At 41.3% G+C, this 20470-nt stretch overlaps 1 protein-coding gene across 2 annotated transcripts in view; it reads left to right on the top strand.

The window, feature by feature from the left end:
* TRIP4 (thyroid hormone receptor interactor 4) overlaps positions 1-20470 on the top strand; it is a 68907-nt gene that overhangs the window by 40048 nt on the left and 8389 nt on the right. For both annotated transcript variants that reach the window (XM_032623524.1, XM_032623523.1), the window contains exon 12: positions 15653-15755. In XM_032623524.1, coding sequence (XP_032479415.1) covers positions 15653-15755 — 103 coding nt within the window. The remainder of the gene's footprint in view (positions 1-15652; positions 15756-20470) is intronic.

The following is a 20470-nucleotide window of genomic DNA, read 5'->3' as shown; positions in this document are numbered from 1 at the left end:
TTCCCGGACCAGGGTTTGAACCCGTGTCCCCTGCATTGGCAGGTGGATTCTTTTTTTTTTTAGATGTTGGGGTTAGGAGTTTATTAGTTAATTTATTTATTTTTGCTGTGTTGGGTCTTCGTTTCTGTGCAAGGGCTTTCTGTAGTTGTGGCAAGCGGGGGCCACTCTTCATCGCGGTGTGCGGGCCTCTCACTGTCGCGGCCTCTCTTGTTGCGGAGCACAGGCTCCAGATGCGCAGGCTCAGTAGTTGTGGCTCACGGGCTTAGTTGCTCCACTGCACGTGGGATCTTCCCGGATCTTCCCGGACCAGGGCTCGAACCCGTGTCCCCTGCATTCTCAACCACTGCGCCACCAGGGAAGCCCTGCAGGCAGATTCTTAACCACTGTGCCACCAGGGAAGTCCCGGTGTCTGCTTTAAAAAAACAAAACAAAACAAAATACTGTTCCCATCCATCTCACTCCCTCTGTTCGTTCCTCACAGGTTTTAGCCAGTAATTATCATCCCTCTAGTTTTCTGTCTGTACTTTTGTTTTTTTTTATGCCGCGCTGTGCGGCATGCATGATCTTAGTTCCCCGACCAGGGATCTGCACTGCGAGCACAGTCTTAACCACTGGACCACCAGGGAAGTCCCTCTGGTTTTCTGTCTTGCATTTGCTTGTGGATTGCCTCCTCAGCCCTTTTCTGATTATGTATATGAGTACAGTGCTTGCGTTTTGGTGTGAATTTTGTGGGGTTTTTTAACATCTTTATTGGAGTATAATTGCTTTACAATGGTGTGTTAGTCTCTGCTGTATAACAAAGTGTGAATTTTGACTCCGACCCTTTTGTTCTGCTCTTAGTACCTGATCTAGACCTAGGCAAAAGTGTAAATACACGGAGGCCCTTTGTCTTCCACACCACTTGTGCCTGTTCTATCTATCTATGGACCTTTTGCTGATTTTTTTCAATGTCTTCTTTCCTCTCCTCCCTTTTTTTCATTCTAGAAGTAATAATTGTAAAAATTCCTTACATTGGTGTAGGCTTTACAGTTTTAGAGACTCATGAGGAGCTTAGTATCACTTGATGTGTTATATTTTCTTATGAGGATATTTGCATTCTAAAAGAGAACCCAGGAGCATCTGGAAGTGTGGGTGGTGTTTTGGCCAGGGGCCTTCCCTTACTTTCTCATTTGTTGATCAAGCAGACCACCACTTGATACAAGGTCAAATGAATTCAATTTCTAGGCAGTTAACCAATCTTCTTTCTGCCACACATTTGTGTTGAGAAGGGTAGGGGGCTGTAATCCTAATCTATAGAGTACCACAAGGCTTATGGGAATTAGAAATATAATTAACAAAACAAATCTTTTTGGTTTCTCAAGGGTACCTCTCTTTCAGGTCAGCATGATACTCCTACCTGAGCTTATATTCTGTCTTTTATCCTGAGGATGCTGAGGGCAGCACATAGAAGTGTAGGAATCCTCCCATATGTTCCCAGCTGGAGGTCCTGGCAACTCTTTATGAATTTCCCTGATGTGTATGACATTAGAATATCCTAAAATGCCAAAAGCCATGAGGTTTCATCAAACAGGAGCCCATATCCATTTTCCCTATGGTCAGCTTTTCTGTGGCTTTTCCCCATTCTTTCTTTTCTGTGTTTGAGAGTAGCACATGAATGTATTCACAATTGATATTAGCCCTATTTGGGGATTATTTATTGAGTGAGGATCTTATCACTTTTAAAGGTCATAGCTTTATTATTTGGCTGTCTTTTGGAAAATGTCTCGAGCACCTTTGGTAATCTACCTGTCTCTGTTTGAGCTAGGGTTCTGTGATGTAAGAATTGTGATTGCTTAGTCTGTTTTACCAATGTTATTCTTGTTTTTTCAAGAATGAGTTGAGAGTTTAGGAGTAATACCCCTAGACTAGCATTTCCCAAAGTATTTCATGGCATAGGTGTTTTCTGGAAAAACAGGGGGGTGAGGGGTTTCTGTTGACACACACATTTGGAAAATTTATTTGGATTAAACAAATTTGTTTGTTTACTGCAGAATTTCTCAGAGCCCTGAATGTGCTGGTGTGCATTTTGACTCTGATACAATTCTCTGATTTATCTGGTGAACGTAATATGCAGTGTTCTCATACCTTTCTGACCACAACAGCCCCCACCAACATATTTGCATACTGGTATCTTGTGGTATATATATAGTTAGCAAGTGCTAGCCTAAGTATGTTTGGGGTTTTTTGTCCTTGTAGGTCGGTTCACTGAGGGAGAATGATCCAGGAAACAGTTTCCTGACTTATGTCTTTCTGCATCTTCACACTCATGCCTCATCACCCAGCTGAACTGCATTTTCCTTTTTTTTTTTTTTTTTTTTTTACTTTTTTGGCTGCATTGCAGGGCTTCTAGGATCTTAGTTCCCCGACCAGGGATCGAACCCGTGCCTCCAGGGAAGTCCCATATTTTCTTTGAAAACCACTGTGGATCTAGTAATTTTTATTTCAACTGAAACTAATCTCCTGTGTGACTTGGAACCATGTTTTAATTCTCCATCTTGTTCCTAACTTTTTCCTTCCCCAAAGAAACTCAGTAATTTACTTCCTGACCTTTCATTCTTGGCCTTTCTTTGATAATTTAAAATATACTAAGCCCTCACTATTTTTGGCATAGTGTGATCATTTAGTTCCTTAAAAAAAAAACAGAAAAGGTTTTATTAGTGGATGTTTAAAATCAAGTGCACCACTCTGTAAGTGGCTTTAAAAATATGTGCTTAAAGTGCTTTCCCCTGAGCTAAGAACTCATCTTCCTTTTGTCTTCTAAAAGTAGTATGGCTGGCATGGCTGATGTGTGCCAGAAAAAAGATCCTGCTAGACCATCAGTCCTCCTGAGTAATGGCAGGGGATCTACCTAAACAAGATAGGAATACTACAGCAAAGGCTGTAGGCTCAACTCAGGAAAGAAAGGTAGATGAGAGCCATCTAGTTAAAACTTCTCCTGTACTCCCCTGGAAGAAGCCCATGCCTTGCCAGGGTTTTATCTGCCAGCAGCAGATGTAAGCTCTCAAAAACAGCGGGGAGGATGTTGACTGCAACAATGCATCAAGGCTGTGGTTTGTAACCTCAATAGTAAGGCAGTTAAAACCTTTTTTTAACAAAGACATTTTGATTGCCAAATCCATAACCATTAGCAGCTGTGGTTTGAACAGCTCTCTAGACCTAACAAGTTGTCAAACAGAAAGTTGAGTTGGTGGCTTTTGTTTCTATGTGTCTGTATTGTGTTTGTGCTATTTATATCTCTGCCTTCAATAGAAAATCTGATTTGTCTGAAATCTCTGAGGTCATTGATTATTCTACTTCTTTTGTACTAAATCCATTCTTCTCCTGCCAGCTTACTGACCTTTTAGTCCATTTGATCTTATGGCTTTTGTAATAGCCAAGATCCTGTATTTAAGGAATTACGCTGAGGCAGTTCTACTGCAGGGTGCCTACAAATTGACATCAGCAAAAGAATTACTGTCTTCCAGTGGGGAAGAGAGTATTACTTGTTCCTTTTTATGAGTATCCATGCGATACAGATCTTCAGGAAGATCGCATATATCACTTCATGTGTGGACATCATCGGCTTCTATCACCAAAGGATTGTCCATAAATCTGAGAGATGAGAAATTAGAGAATGAAGGGACTAATAGTCAGTATTCAAACCAGGCATTGGCATTGAAAAATGCAGAGTCCCCAAATTCTCTTTTAAATTATGTGAAAATATCCTCTCTGTTTTACTAAGAAAACCTGCCAATTCATAGACCTAAAATGTATGATTCCTAAGAGATTGTGAGGGCTGCATCTGAGACCCAACAAAGGGGGGAACTGTGTGTCTGCAACAGCTAGCCCAACTCTAAGCAGTTCTTTAAGATTACAGCTCACTTGACGGAGACAGGGAATGTATTTTCAGAATTCTCATGAAGACTAGAATATTTACTTGAGTTTCTAGGTCAGAACAGACTGTCTTTAGAGTTGTTTGCAACCTGGGTATCAAGTGCCCACTTGATGAGTTGAGGACTGCCATGCTCACTTTTTTTTTTTCGGTACGCGGGCCTCTCACTGTTGTGGCCTCTCCCGTTGCGGAGCACAGGCTCTGGACGTGCAGGCTCAGCAGCCATGGCTCACGGGCCCAGCCGCTCCACGGCATGTGGGATCTTCCCGGATCGGGGCACGAACCCGTATCCCCTGCATCGGCAGGCGGACTCTCAACCACTGCGCCACCAGGGAAGCCCCATGCTCATTTTTAAATAATCCAGGAAACATTATGCTTTCTGTTTCTTTTTTTCAATTTTTAAAAAAATATATATATTTATTTATTTATTTGGCTGCGTTGGGTCTTTGTCACTGCCTGCGGGCTTTCTCTAGTTGCGGCGAGCGGGGGCTGCTCTTCGTTGCGGTACGCAGGCTTCTCATTGTGGTGGCTTCTCTTGTTGTAGAGCACAGGCTCTAGGCACATGGGCTTCAGTAGCTGTGGCACACAGGCTCAATAGTTGTGGCTCGTGGGCTCTAGAGCACAGGCTCAGTAGTTGTGGCGCATGGGCTTAGTTGCTCTGCAGCATGTGGGATCTTCCTGGACCGGGTCACGAACCCGTGTCCCCTGCATCGGCAGGCAGACTCTTAACCACTGTGCCACCAGGGAAGTCCCATGCTTTCTGTTTCTTATCCTGAAGAGAAAAAGGGAATATTAACACTCTTGTGTATTTATGTAAATTCTTTAATGTTTACCTTTACATCTGAAAATGAACATATAACTCTTAAGATTTTCTTAATTATTTATAGATCAATAAATACTTGAGTGCCTACCATAAATCAGACATTGTTTTAGACACTAAGAGAAACAAAAAGGTGAATCAGCCATGAGTTCTGTCCTCAGAATGTTTGAAAGACCACTAGGTGGATAAGATATGTACACAACCAAATTTGTAAACAAATTTAAGAGAAGTAAGTATTAAGAGAAGTAAGGACTGCCTCTGAGGAATTTAAAGGAGGGAAAGTTTGCTTCCAGGTGGGAGGAAGACTTCGGAATGTGCCTTTTTTTGTTGTTTTCCCTATGGGGACTCAGTATTTCTTCAGGATAGATTCTGAAAAGTAGAACTTAAGGGTCTAAGATACATACATTTAAACTTTGATACAAACTGGTAAGTTACAATTCTTAAAGAGGGGTCTAATTTAAAATTCCACCGATGGTGTGAATCTTTCCTATACCAATACCCTGACCAAAACTGGTTATTAATAATCAATTTAGGGCTTCCCTGGTGGTGCAGTGGTTAAGAATCCACCTGCCAATGCAGGGGACAGAGGTTCTAGCCCTGCTCTGGGAAGATCCCACATGCCGCGGAGCAACTAAGCCCGTGCACCACAACTACTGAACCTGCGCTCTAGAGCCCGCGAACCACAGCTACTGAGCCTGAGTGCCACAACTACTGAAGCCCGCGTGCCTAGAGCCTGTGCTCTGCAACAAGAGAAGCCACCCAGTGAGAAGCCCGGGCACTGCAACGAAGAGTAGTCCCCCACTCGCTGCTTAGCCCGCGTGCAGCAACAAAGACCCAACACAGCCCCCCCCCAAAATTAATAATAATAATCAATTTAATTTCTGCTAATAAAGTGGGTGAAAACATATTTTGTTATTTTCATTTAATTTTCCTGATCATTGGTGACATTTATCATCTCTTCAAATATTTACTAGCCGTTTATATATATATATATTTTTTTATTTGTTTATTTATTTTTGGCTGCAGTGGGTCTTCCTTGCTGCGCATAGGCTTTCTCTAGCTGCGGTGAGCTGGCTTCTCGTTGTGGTGGCTTCTCTTGTTGTGGAGCACAGGCTCTAGGTGTGTGGGCTTCAGTAGTGGTGGCACTCAGGCTCAGTAGTTGTGGCTTGCAGGCTCTAGAGTGCAGGCTCAGTAGTTGTGGCACACAGGCTTAGTTGCTCCGCAGCATGCGGGATCCTCCCGGACCGGGTCACGAACCCGCGTCCCCTGCATCGGCAGGCAGACTCTCAACCAGTGCACCACCAGGGAAGCCCTGTTCTTTTTTATATTCTTTTCCATTATGGTTTATCCCAGGATATTGAATATAGTTCCCTGTGCTATACAGTAGGACCTTGTTGTTTATCCATTCTATTGGGTTGTCCGAAAAGTTCATTCTGGTTTTTCGTACGATGTTAGGGGACAACCCGAACGAACTTCTGGGCCAACCCAATATATGTAATAGTTTGCGTCTACTAACCCCAAACTCCCAGTCCATCCCTCCCCCACCCAACCTCCCCCTTGGCAACCACAAGTCTCTTCTTTATGTCTGCGAGTCTGTTTCTGTTTTGTAGGTAGGTTCACTTGTGCCATATTTTAGATTCCACATAAAAGTGATATCATACAGTATTTGTCTTTCTCTTTCTGACTTACTTCACTTAGTATGATAATCTCTAGTTGCATCCATGTTGCTGCAAATGGCATTATTTTGCTCTTTTTTATGGCTGAGTAGTATTCCATTGTATGTATGTACCACATCTTCTTTATCCACTCATCTGTCAACGGACATTTAGGTTGTTTCCACGTCTTGGGTATTGTAAATAGTGCTTCTATGAACATAGGAGTGCATGTATCTTTTTAAATTATGGTTTTGTCCAGGCATGTGCCCAGGAGTGGGATTGCTGAATCATATGGTAATTCTGTTTTTAGTTTTCTGAGGAACCTTATACTGTTTTGAATAGTGGCTGCATCAACTTAAATTCCCACCAACAGTGTAGGAGGGTTCCTTTTTCTCCATACCCTCTCCAGCATTTGTTCTTTGTAGACTTTTTTTTTTTTTTTTTTTTTTCGCTACGCGGGCCTCTCACTGTTGTGGCCTCTCCCGTTGACGAGCACAGGCTCCGGACGCGCAGGCCCAGCGGCCACGGCTCACGGGCCCAGCCGCTCCACGGCACGTGGGATCCTCCCGGACCAGGGCACGAACCCGCGTCCCCTGCATCGGCAGGCGGACTCTCAACCACTGCGCCACCAGGGAAGCCCTGTAGACTTTTTAATGATGGCCATTCTGACTGGTGTGAGGTGGTAGTTTGTTGTAGGTGTGATTTGCATTTCTCTAACAATTAGCAATGTTGAACATCTTAGGAATGTGGCTTTTGAATTAGCCTTGAAGCATATTAATGATAAAATCTATCACTTTTTGATCAGTTATTATGTGCCAGACCTATTACGTATGTTATTTTCTAATCCTCACAACAACTTGATACCAAGCAAGGTATCTTTACTTCTCTTTTAGAGATGAGAGAACTTAAGACTCAGAGTTAAGATAACTTGTGTACTGTCAGTCAGTAAATGGTAGAATTGGGGTTGCTGTTCAAGTCTTCCTACTTCCATGGTAGGAAAGCATATTCTAAGGGAGAGGGAGTAATGTGAGGTGGAAAGTCATGGGCCTGTATGGAGAATAATAGCAAACCACTTTGTTGAATGGAAAGGTATGTTGTGGTCAGATGGTAGATAGCTTTGAGTGATAGGCTACAGAGGTAAGACTTTTTTCTCTAGTCCGTTGTGGGATCAGGGAGGGGTGTTTTGAAGGTCATCGGAGCCAGAAAATGAATCTGGCAGCAATGTGGAAGATGGATTGCAGTGAAGAGACTGAAGGTGGGAAGTCTAGTGAGGAGACACTTGTCATCCAGGTTGGATATATTTTTAAAATCTGTTCTAGGAAATGGCAGTGGAATGAGACAAGGGGTGGGGGACAGATGCAAGGTTTTATGTAGGTAGATTCAGTCACTTAATGTGACACCTTCATTTTACCTATAAGTAAACCCAGGCTTAGAGAGAAAGCAGTCTGCTTGATCTAGAAGGAATCTGCTGTAGCATTACAACCTTGCTATCTTTTTGCAATCTGTTAACCGGCTTCTTAGTTTGTTATCCAGTGTACTTTATGAACCAGGGGGCAAATTATCTCCTAATTTAAGATGTTATTACTCGGAATATTATATAATCACACATTCAGCAAGTATTTATTGACCATCTGTCATGTGTCAGGCACTGTGCTAAAGATTAAGGATCTGGAGTTTTAACAAGATATTCCATCCCCTCTTGAACTTTTTAAGTCTTCTAGAAGAGACTGAGACAAGAAAACCCAACCGTGATAATTATCATATGACCAAAGGAATGCATAAAGGAAGGGATCTCACTTCTAACTCAGCTTGGCTGGAGGCAGGGTGGGGAGAGTGAAGAAACCTTCAAAAAAAAAGGCAATCCCTGAAGAAAGCAGAATTTATATCTTCCTCAATATACCTTCCTTTGTCTCCATGCTTTTGTCCTCCATGAGAATTCTATTCATTCTTTGAAAGAGCTCAGGTGTCCCTGTCTCCTGTAGAGTCTTCTCTGACCTCAAACCATTTCCTCCCTGACAGGATTAATTACTTCCTTCTCTGGGCTACTGTGTTCATATTTCTATTTACATTTTTAACCTTTTTTTTTTTTTTGGTAATTATATGTTCACATATAGTTCCTTTAGGTCACCATCTATGTCAGCTCACCTTGTTGTCTCCAGTGTCCTAGCATATAGCTTGGCACATAGTAGGTGTTCACTTAACGGTGGTGACAATAAATTGAGGGGCAGGCACTGGTTGATATATGAAAAGCCGTAAATGCTATGTGAAATAATTTGACTTGTATTCTGAAGGCAACCATGTAAGTGATGTAATAAGATAATAAGATGTACATTTTAGAAAGATTGTTCTGGCAGCAGCAGGAAAGATGGACTGGATGAGGCAAGCCTGAAAACAAGTAGATGAGTTAGGAAATTATCATGATTGTCCAGGTGGAGGCATGATGGAGGCCAGCAACAATGCTCTGGCAGTTGAGTTGGAAAGAAAGGAACAGAGGTTTGAAATGTTTAGGAGATAAAGTCTGTAGGACTTGGTGATTTGATTGGATATGAAGGGTGACAGAAAGAAGTCTAAGATAAACTTTGGTTTCTGGCTGCGGTGAGGGGGTAAATGGTAGTACCATTAGTCTAGATGGGGTATACATAAGAAGAGTATTTTCTTTTAAGGAAAATGACTTTTTAAAATAAAGGAGCTGTGTGGCAAAGGAAGCCTGTATTGTAGCAGTAAAGGAGAGATGTTCTGTAGTATGTGATTGCCATACAAAAATCAGTTTTTCTATGATTTTTCAGTTGGACTTTTTAAAATATTTTAATCTGTTTTGTTCTAAAAGACATGTTACTTGATAAAGAGGTATTGTTGCTGTTAATAACACTATATTACTTGATAATGATCTTACCTTGATATGTTAACTCATGTCAAAGGATTAGCTGAGCTCTCCCTCAGTAGTTGTTCTCAGTTGAGTCAGACGAGCCATTGGGAGATAAAAATCTAAAATTGGCAGAGCCCTTAACACAAGAGGAGTCTTAGCATTCTGAGATATTGGGGTAGATTTGAATGGTTAAGGATCTTACAATGTAGTATCTTTAATTAAGAGCAATTTTCTTTTGGTTCTCACTAGTTTAAGTTGGAGTGAAAGCCTGCTATATACAAATTAAGACCAAAAAAATTGTCATGAAAAAACAACAACAAAAAAACACAAAAATAATTGTCATGAATGGGTGATTCCCATTTAGGTCTTGAAGAATCAGGGCAGAAAATCTATGAGGTTAATTTTAGAGAAAATATAAGTTCTTGGGTTCTTTTGTGTGTGGAGGTTTCAGTATAGATAGCATTCCCAAGAGCACAGAAAGTCACACTGGGACCAAGATACCAATGCTGTGTGGCTTCAACCAGATCATCTTCCACAAGTGTCTGGAAGACCCAAAAGCTGCATCTTGCTTATCCCTTATTCCTCTTACCTGGAGCAAATATGGATGGTCTCTGTAGCATTGAGCTGGAACACTCTATGTTTGCTGCTAGGTACATGATTTGCACTGGGTACTGGTACGTGAGTTCAGCTATCCCACTTAGGGCCGGTTGGCATGATCTTTATCCAACTCCAGTCAAATATGCAGTAGTCATCTCATCAAAGTATCATGATCAATATGTTAACTCTGTTGTGAAAAAAATCTTATCCTCCAGTATAGTGGGGCCAAGGTATTAGTTATCCTGTGAACACCTTGAATTGCTTTGAAGGAAAATGAGAACTATTTTTTTTTTAATGAGAACTATTTATCAGAGAACGCAGTTGTTTTCAGGATATGCTTCTTTGGATCTGTTGTGCTTGTGGCCTTTTTATCAGACTCATTTCCTTCTCTCTTTCTGAGTATTATCACCTCAATCTTCTTGGAGTTGGTTTTCAGCTAACTAGATTTCAGAGCCTGATTTCATGTCCTGTCTAGTTCCTCAAAGTTCAGACCAAGAAAACCTACAGCAAATATATGTTCTTTGTCAATGAGTTTCTTCTTAAATGTTTGCTTTAGCTGTTAGTCCTCTGGAGACAGGTGTAAGATTTACATATAGGTCACCTGGGGATTTTTTGGGAAGAGTGACATCATTTGGGACTTTCTGATCATTTCAGTACGAGGATTAAATGGAGGCTGGTGGAGTTGGTGAAAATGCTTACTTGGCTCTGAGTCAGTAGTGGTTGCCAAAAACCACTAAACTTTTTTTCTCTCTTATGAAAATGGCAAGAAAAATGTTTTCTAGTTGACTGGTGAACAATTTCCCTCTGGATTGGAGAAGAAAATGGCTGTTTAGTAGTTAATTATCTGTTGTGTTAGACAGCTATGAAACTTATGAGGCATGAAAGAAGAGTAGGCCCACCTCCCGCAATCATCAGGCTGGAAACCAGGTGATAGGAGTCATGTTATTGAAGACAAGAACAGCAGCGTCCTGAGGAGTCTGTTACTGAATGTAAATGGTTGCTGTGAGTTGCTTGGGCTTATAACCCACATTCCCTATCCTATCTATTGTGCCATCTCCGTGACCCTTAGTCTAGCATCCTCTCTAAATTGGATATGACATCGAGAGTTTATTCACGTTCTTCACAAATATGAACCTCCTTTTTCTTAATTTACTCTTTCTTTGAGTCAGCTGCATTTTAGTCTTTTGACTTTCAAACCAAAAATCCCTTTCTTGTAAGTCTTGTTGGTGTTTAATGTGGTCTGTCCTGTCTAAGACCCAGTTGCAGAGATTATACTTTTTTGCAGGTATTGAGGCTCTGCCAAGCTGACTTTGCTTTAATGCATTTTACTGTGAAAAAGAATCCCTTCTCCCAACACATAGGCCTTACTTTTCTTTTCTTTTTTTCTTTTTTTTTTCTTACTTTTCTTTATTCCTGTAGGCTTCTTTGCACTTCAGCTCTGTTTCTTGTAAGCCCCGTGAAATTTAGTGATAGACCTTGGGAAAAGGAATATTCACATGAAACTTGGATTTAGATTCAGCTGGGAAAGTTAATTTTAGTTTTTATCTCTATTGTAAGGCATGAATGGGTCCAAGGAACCTCTTGTTCTATAATTTCATTTATCCATCATTTTCCCCATTATTTGACATTTTCTTACTCTGTTAATATATGTCAGAGTAGTTTTCATTAAACATAGGGCCTTACTGGCCATTTGCCAAGACACAAAAGTTCTAATTTAGCTTGAGGGATAACAGGTTACAGAGTAGCACCTGCTTTTATCTAGAGTTTAGTCCTAAGTGTGTCCAGTTCCCAGCATGTGCATATTTAGAATGGTTAAGATAACTTAAAAGCACAAGTTGGTAACTTTATTTGTTCTTTCATCCAACAAATATTTATTGATTGCCTACTATGTGCCAGGCATGATTCTAGGTGCTGAGGAGTAAACAAAACAGACAAAAGATCCCTCCCTTTGTGGAGCTTTTATCCTAGTAAGGAAAGTCCAAATTTAAAAATTTAAGTAAGTGAATTACATAGTATCAGATGATGGTAAGTGCTGTAGAAAAAAAAAATAAGGTAGGAGATGGGGGTTAAGAGTGCCAGAAGACCCACTACAAAGTTGACATATAAACAAAGTCCTGAAGAAAGAGAGAGGAAACCATGTAGATACCTAGCAGGGAAAGCATCCCAGGAAGAGAGGTAAGCAAGTACAAACATCCAGAGGCAGGAACAAGGAAGCCTGTGTGGCTGGAGTGGAAAGTGGGGAGAGTAGTAGGAGAAGGCAGAGAGGAAGTGGGGGCCAGATTGTCTAGGGACCTGTCGGTCATAGTGAGGACTTAGTCTTTTATTCTGACTGATGAAAAGCCATTGGAGAGTTTTAAACAGGGGAGTGAAATGATCTGATATATTTTTTAAAAATAGCTCAGCCTGCTGTGTTGAGAATAGGCAAGAGGGAGGTTAAAGGGCAGAAACAGAGAAACCAATCAGGAAGTTATTGTGGTAATCCAGGGAGACATTGTGATGGCCTGAACCAGGGAAGTAGCAAAGGAGGTCTTAAGAAGTGGTGAGCTATTGGGTATCTTTCGAAGGTAGAGTTAACAGAATTTCCCAGCGGGTTGGTTGTGGGGTTTTTGGCCTGAACAACTAGAAAGATGGAATAGCTATTTGTTTTCAAGGGGTATGAATAAGAGAGGGGCAGCTTTGAAAAGGAAATTTTTATTTTATTTTATTTTTATTGTGGTAAATATACATAACATAAACTTACTGTTTAAACTATTTTTAACTGCACAATTCAGGAGTATTAAGTACATTCACGGTGTTGTGCAACCGTCCATCTCCAGAAGTTTTCATCATCTCAAACAGAAACTTTGTACTCAGTGAAGATTAACTCCTCTTTCCTCCTTCCCCCAGCCCCTAGTAACCTCTATTATACTTTCTTTCTGTATGAATTTATCTTTTTTTGCTTGTGAGATCTTAGTTCCCTGACCAGGGATTGAACACCAGCCCTGGCAGTGAAAGCACCAAGTCCTAACCACTGGACCACCAGGGAATTCCCGAATTTGTCTATTCTAAGCATCTCACATAAGTAGACTCATATAATGTTTGTCCTTTTGTGTATGGTTTATTTCACTTAGCATAATTTTTCTAGGTTCATTCATGTTGCAGCATGTATCAGAATTTCACTCCTTTTTAAGGCTTAATAATATTCCATTGTATGTATATGCCATATTTTGTTTATCCATTTATCTATCATTAGACATTTGGATTGTGGAAACCACTGGCTATTGTGAATAATGCTGCAGTGAACATTGGTGTACAAATATCTGAATCCCTATTTTCAGTTCTTTTGAGTATATACCTAGAAGTAGAATTGCTGGATCATACGGTCATTCTATGGTTAACTATTAAAAGAACCACCGAACTGTTTTTCACAGCAACTGCACCGTTTTACGTTCACACCAGCAATGCATGAGCGTTCCAGTTTCTTCACATCCTTACCCATGCTTGTTATTTTTCCTGTTTTTTATTTTCATTCTGTTTTATAATAAGTCATCCTAGTGAGAGTAAAGTGGTATCTCATTGTGGTATTGATTTATATCTACAGGACCTTATTTTTTTCCTGTTTTATTGTGATATAATTGCGTATAACATTGTGTTAGTTTAAGGTTGTACAACATGAAGATTTGATATATGATCTATATATTGCAAAATGATTACCACAATAAGTTTAGTTAACATCCATCACCTCTCCTAGTTACAAATTCAGGACCTTATTTTTTAACTTTGAGACTGGAGGAAATAGCCAAGGTTGTGAATGTAGAGAGAGATGAGGTCTGAGGTTTGACTCTTGAAGTACTCCAGCATTTAAACGATGGGGAAATGAGGAGCAGTCAGTGAAGAAGCAACACCAGAAGGAGAATTGTATCCTGGAAGCAAAGTGAGGAATGTGTTCAAGAAGGAGGGAGAGAAGAATTCTGTCAAGTTCTACATAAATCAATTAAGATGAGAACTGATAATTGATCATTTGATTTGGCAGCATGGAAGTAAACGATAACCTTTACAAGAACAGTTTTGGTGGAGTGATGGGAGTGAAAGCCTCTCTATAGTGAATTCAAGAACAAATAGAAGGAGACAAATTTGAGGGAGAGTGTATAGATAATCTTTTAATGCATTTTGTTTTGAAAGGAATCTGAGAAATGGAGCAGCAGCTGGAGGAGAATGTGGGATCTGGGGAGTTTTTGTTTTATGGCAGACATTATAGAAAGTATGTTTGTTAATGGGATTGATCCAGTAGAGAGAGAACATTTATTGATGTGGAAGAAAGAGGAGTGAAATGGCTTGTAGTTTTGGAAAAGCGGAGCTGTGAAGTCCTGGCAGGTTTGTCCTCTGCCTTGACACTCTCTAAGACACAGAGAAGAGAGAGCAGGAAAATTGAAGTGATGTGAATGGTGACTGTTGCTGTTCTGGCCTCTGGAGAATTAGGTTTTATTTGTCCCAAAGCACCTCAACAGTAACAGCTGACCCTGCTTTTCTTTGCATTCTAAAGATCCAAAGGATAAGGAAAGAAGAAAGTTTCTCCTTCCATCTTTAGTCTTTATTTTCTACCATGAGCATTTTGAATGTTCATGTGAATATAATTGTGAGTGCCTGTGAATATAAATGTGGCTGATACTTGATATTAAGCTATGTTTTGTCAAAGTACATGCCACACCTGTCCCACACAGAAACCCATGGTATGTAGGCAGGACTAAAAGCCACTGTAAATCCCTTCTGTTTCTTCACAGCTTTGGGACAGAGTAGTCAGTAAAGAAGTTGCCTGTTTATGCTCCCACTAGTTACAGAGACATTTGAATTTTCTTATTTATTTTACTGAAGCGTCCATTTTTACTTTAAAGCCTTTTATATCTTAAAGGACACATCTTAGCAGGTGAATAAGAGTGGAAAATAATTTCATACTTTTTAATTACTAGGAGAAAGACTCCTCCGATGAAGTCTGACCCACAGCCATAGTCAGCTTTTGAGTCGTATTTATCCAACATGCTAAACACAGGACATCCCAAGATAGGAAATAATGAAGTACCTGGTCAGTTGGGCATTGCTAGAGAGCACTTACTGCCAACCCCAGTTGTTCCTTAAGTTGTGATTATGTGGCCAGATAGTCTTACTCTACGTTCTGTGTCTGTCTTTGCAGAAGGAGTAAAAGTCCTAAGTATTCACACAGATTTGTTTTGTGATATGAGATCCAAAGAAGCCTTCTAAATTATTTTCAGAATTGCTCTACCATTACCTTTTCACCCTAAGTGAGTCTGGAATGCATCCAGCAAAACAACTTTGGCATGTTCATACCTTTCAGAATGAATCATCTTCCTTCCCTTTAGTGAGAGAAGGGCTCTGTTGATTGTTTCTGGCAGAATTTCCACAAATGTTCTATTTTTCTTAAATCTTCCACTGTTTCACTTGAGCTGAACCTGGGGGTGCCTGATGTTCCTGAAGGAGACCTCTGAATCTCCCAACTCACAGTCACTTATATTGAAAGACTAGTCAGTTTTGATTCTCTGGGAAGATGTTAGGCATCTGTTTTGAAGAAGTTGTTTCCATTATAGGAAGTCACAGATGGTGGGCAAAAGACTGTATAAGAATACTGTGCTAAAGCCTGGGGAAAGTTGAAGGTTTGTTCTTGCTTACTGAGCATAATCCTCTTTACCTGACTGCGTAATGGAGAGTACTATTATCAGAATGTTGAGGTGGATTCTGGGACATCCTTTGATCTCTTTGAAATTCAAAATTTGTTCCAACTAGCCTGAACTTTTTATTTTTATATTTCACAGTATCCAGACATGAGTCAAGAATCTGATTCTCCATTTGTTTTCATCTGCACAAATCCCCAGGAAATGATTGTGAAGTTTCCTATTAAAGGAAGTCCAAAAATCTGTAAGTCACAAGCTTTGATGATCTAATTTTTTTCTTTTTGTCTTGAATCTCACTTGTTTAACTTAAAATTTTTTTTCTCTTTTTACCCTGTTCTATGTCATCTCAAATATTTGGAGGATTAGTAAAATTCTACTTATCATATACCTGAAACTAACACAACATTGTTAATCAACTATACTTCAATAAAAAAAATTCTATTTATCAATAACTTTAATGTTAACTACAGTGTAGCCTTTCCAAAATATATCTCAATCCACAATTATTGGTATATGAGTGAATCACTCTAAACTTCCATTTAGGACCCCATTACCTTTAAAATCCTACTTGTCAGCCAAGAGTACGTTTGCCCCACTGTACTGTTCTTATTAAAGGAAGTATTAAGCCAGTGCCAGTGGCAACATTGTCATTTATCCATTGTTCCTCAGTATTCAATCTGAGAATAAGACTTAACTTTTTAAGTGTCAATTTTTGAATGTCTATTTTGGAGGTACCACTTCCCACTATTCCCTTGATTACTGCTTCCTAGAGCTCTGCTCTAGCCCTCTTGCTTTTCATCTTCTTTTTGAAATCTCCTGATGGTTTTCTTTTCTGTAATGTTTGCTTTTATGTGTTTGTGAGTATAGTACCCTCTGCATATTCACTTCTTAGGAGTGCTTGTGACTTGATTCTTTCAACTTCCAGCTCTTCTTCAACTCCCAACTCCTCTTTCTCTGTCTAGTGCTACAGCAGCATCTTTTATTTCCAAGGAATCTCAAGAAACATATAGTGGTGTCCTCTTTGCCTAACTTCCCATTTTTTAAAAAAATAAATTTATTTATTTTGGGCTGTGCTGGGTCTTCATTGCTGTGCGCGGGCTTTCTCTAGTTGTAGTCAGCGGTGGCTACTTTTTGTTGCAGTGCACAGGCTTCTCATTGCGGTGGCTTCTCCTGTTGTAGAGCATGGGCTGTAGGCGCGTGGGCTTCAGTAGTCATGGCTCGTGGGCTCTAGAGCGCAGGCTCAGTAGCTGTGGCGCATGGGCTTAGTTGCTCCGCGGCATATGAGATCTTCCCGGACCAGGGATTGAACCTGTGTCCCCTACATTGGCGGGAAGATTCTTAACCACTGCGCCACCAGGGCAGTCCCTAACTTCATTTTAAAAACAACATCAGCGGAGGAGCTTCAAGATGGCGGAAGAGTAAAACGTGGAGATCACCTCCCCACAAATACATCAGAAATACACCTACACGTGGAACAACTCCTACGGAACACCCACTGAATGCTGGCAGAAGACCTCAGACCTCCCAAAAGGCAAGAAACTCCCCCACGTACCTGGGTAGGGCAAAAGAAAAAACAGAGACAAAAGAATAGGGACGAGACCTGCACCAGTGGGAGGGAGCTGTGAAGGAGGAAAGATTTCCACACACTAGGAAGCCCCTTCGCGGGCAGAGACTGTGGGTGGCGGAAGCGGGTAACTTCAGAGCCACGGAGAAGAGCGCAGCAACAGGGGTGCCGCAGGCAAAGCAGAGAGATTCCCACACAGAGGATCGGTGCCGACCAGCACTCACCAGCCCGAGAGGCTTGTCTGCTCACCCGCCGGGACGGGTGGGGCTGGGAGCTGAGGCTCGGGCTTTGGAGGTCAGATCCCAGGGCGAGGACTGGGGTTGGATGTGTGAAAACAGCTTGAAGGGGCCTAGTGCACCGCGGCTAGTCGGGAGGGACTCCGGGAAAAAGTCTGGAGCTGCTGAAGAAACAAGAGACTTTTCCTTGCCTCTTTGTTTCCTGGTGCGCGATGAGAGGGGATTAAGAGCGCTGCTTAAAGGAGCTCCAGAGACGGGCGCAAGACCCCGGAGACGGGCATGAGACGCTAAGGCTGCTGCTGCAGCACCAAGAAGCCTGTCTGCAAGCACAGGTCACTATCCACACCTCCCCTCCCAGAAGCCTGTGCAGCCCGCCACTGCCAGGGTCCCGTGATCCAGGGACAACTTCCCCGGGAGAACGGCACACCTCACGCTGGTGCTGGTGCAACGTCCCGCCGGCCTCTGCCGCTGCAGACTCGCCCGGCATTCCGTACCCCTCCCTCCCCCCAGGCCTGAGTGAGCCAGAGCCCCCGAATCAGCTGCTCCTTTAACCCCGTCCTGTCTGAGTGAAGAACAGACGCCCTCAGGCGACCTACATGCAGAGGCAGGTCCACATCCAAAGCTGAACCCCAGGAGCTGTGCGAACAAAGAAGAGAAAGGGAAATTTCTCCCAGCAGCTTCAGGAGCAGCAGATCAAATCTCCACAATCAACTTGATGTACCCTGCATCTGTGGAATACATGAATAGACAACGAATCACCCCAAATTGAGGAGGTCGACTTTGGGAGCAACGATATATATATTTTTTTCTCTTTTTCTCTTTTTGTGAGTGTGTATGTGTATGCTCCTGTGTGTGTTTTTGTCTGTATAGCTTTGCTTTTACCATTTGTCCTAGGGTTCTGTATGTCCGTTTTTTGGTTTTTTTTAGTATAGTTTTTAGCACTTGTTATCATTGGTGGATTTGTTTTTTGGTTTGGTTGCTCTCTTTCTTTCTTTTTTTCTCCCTTTTATTCTGAGCCGTGTGGATGACAGGCTCTTGGTGCTCCAGCCAGGCATCAGGGCTGTGCCTCTGAGGTGGGAGAGCCAAGTTCAGGACACTGGTCCACAAGAGACCTCCCAGCTCCACGTAATAATATCAAATGGCGAAAATCTCCCCGAGATTTCCATCTCAATGCCAAGACCCAGCTCCACTCAACGACCAGCAAGCTACAGTGCTGGACACCCTATTCCAAAAAACTAGCAAGACAGGAACACAACCCCATCCATTAGCAGAGAGGCTGCCTAAAATCATAATAAGGCCACAGACACCCCAAAACACACCACCAGACATGGACCTGCCCACCAGAAAGACAAGATACAGCCTCATCCACCAGAACACAGGCACTAGTCCCTTCCACCAGGAAGCCTACACAACCCACTGAACGAACCTTAGCCACTGGGGACAGACACCAAAAACAACAGGAGCTACGAACCTGTAGCCTGTGAAAAGGAGACCCCAAACACAGTAAGTTAAGCAAAATGAGAAGACAGAGAAACACAGCAGATGAAGGAGCAAGGCAAAAACCCACCAGACCTAACAAATGAAGAGGGAATAGGCAGTCTACCTGAAAAAGAATTCAGAATAATGATAGTAAAGATGATCCAAAATCTTGGAAACAGAATGGAGAAAATACAAGAAACGTTTAACAAGGACCTAGAAGAACTAAAGAGCAAACAAACAGTGATGAACAACACAATAAATGAAATTTAAAATTCTCCCGAAGGAATCGATAGCAGAATAACTGAGGCAGAAGAATGGATAAGTGACCTGGAAGATAAAATAGTGGAAATAACTACTGCAGAGCAGAATAAAGGAAAAAGAATGAAAAGAACTGAGGACAGTCTCAGAGACCTCTGGGACAACATTAAACGCACCAACATTCAAAGTATAGGGGTCCCAGAAGAAGAAGAGAAAAAGAAAGGGACTAAGAAAATATTTGAAGGGATTATAGTTGAAAATTTCCCTAATATGGGAAAGGAAATAGTTAATCAAGTCCAGGAAGCACAGAGTCCCATACAGGATAAATCCAAAGAGAAACATGCCAAGACACATATTAATCAAACTCAAAAATTAAATACAAAGAAAAATATTAAAATTAGCAAGGGAAGAACAACAAATAACATACAAGGGCACCCCCATAAGGTTAACAGCTGATCTTTCAGCAGAAACTCTGCAAGCCAGAAGGGAGTGGCAGGACATATTTAAAGTGATGAAGGAGAAAAGCCTACAACTAAGCTTATTCTGCCCAGCAAGGATCTCATTCAGATTTGATGGAGAAATTAAAACCTTTACAGACAAGCAAAAGCTAAGAGAATTCAGCACCACCAAACCAGCTTTACAACAAATGCTAAAATAACTTCTCTAGTCAGGACACACAAGAGAAGGAAAAGACGTACAATAACAAACCCAAAACAATGAAGAAAATGGGAATAGGAACATACATATCAATGATTACCTTAAATGTAAATGGATTAAATGCTCCAACCAAAAGACATAGACTGGCTGAATGGATCCAAAAACAAGACCTGTATATATGCTGTCTACAAGAGACCCACTTCAGACCTAGGGACACATACAGACTGAAAGTGAGGGGATGGAAAAAGATATTCCATGCAAATGGAAATCAAAAGAAAGCTGGAGTAACAATTCTCATATCAGACAAAATAGACTTTAAAACAAAGACTATTAGAAGAGACAAAGAAGGACACTACATAATGAACAAGGGGTCAATCCAAGAAGAAGATACAACAATTGTAAATATTTATGTGCCCAACATAGGAGCACCTCAGTACATAAGGCAAATACTAACAGCCATAAAAGTGGAAATTGACAGTAACACAATCATAGTAGGGGACTTTGACACCCCACTTTCACGAGTGGACAGATCTTCCAAAATGAAAATAAATAAGGAAACACAAGCTTTAAATGATACATTAAACGAGATGGACTTAATTGATATTTATAGGACATTCCATCCAGAAACAACATAATACACATTCTTCTCAAGTGTTCATGGAACATTCTCCAGGACAGATCATATCTTGGGTCACAAATCAAGCCTTGGTAAATTTAAGAAAATTGAAATCATATGAAATATCTTTTTGACCACGACGTTATGAG

This window comes from Phocoena sinus, chromosome 2, assembly GCF_008692025.1.
Source record: "Phocoena sinus isolate mPhoSin1 chromosome 2, mPhoSin1.pri, whole genome shotgun sequence".
NCBI classification, from domain to species: Eukaryota; Metazoa; Chordata; class Mammalia; order Artiodactyla; family Phocoenidae; genus Phocoena; species Phocoena sinus.
This window is presented reverse-complemented; position numbering and strand designations above follow the sequence as displayed.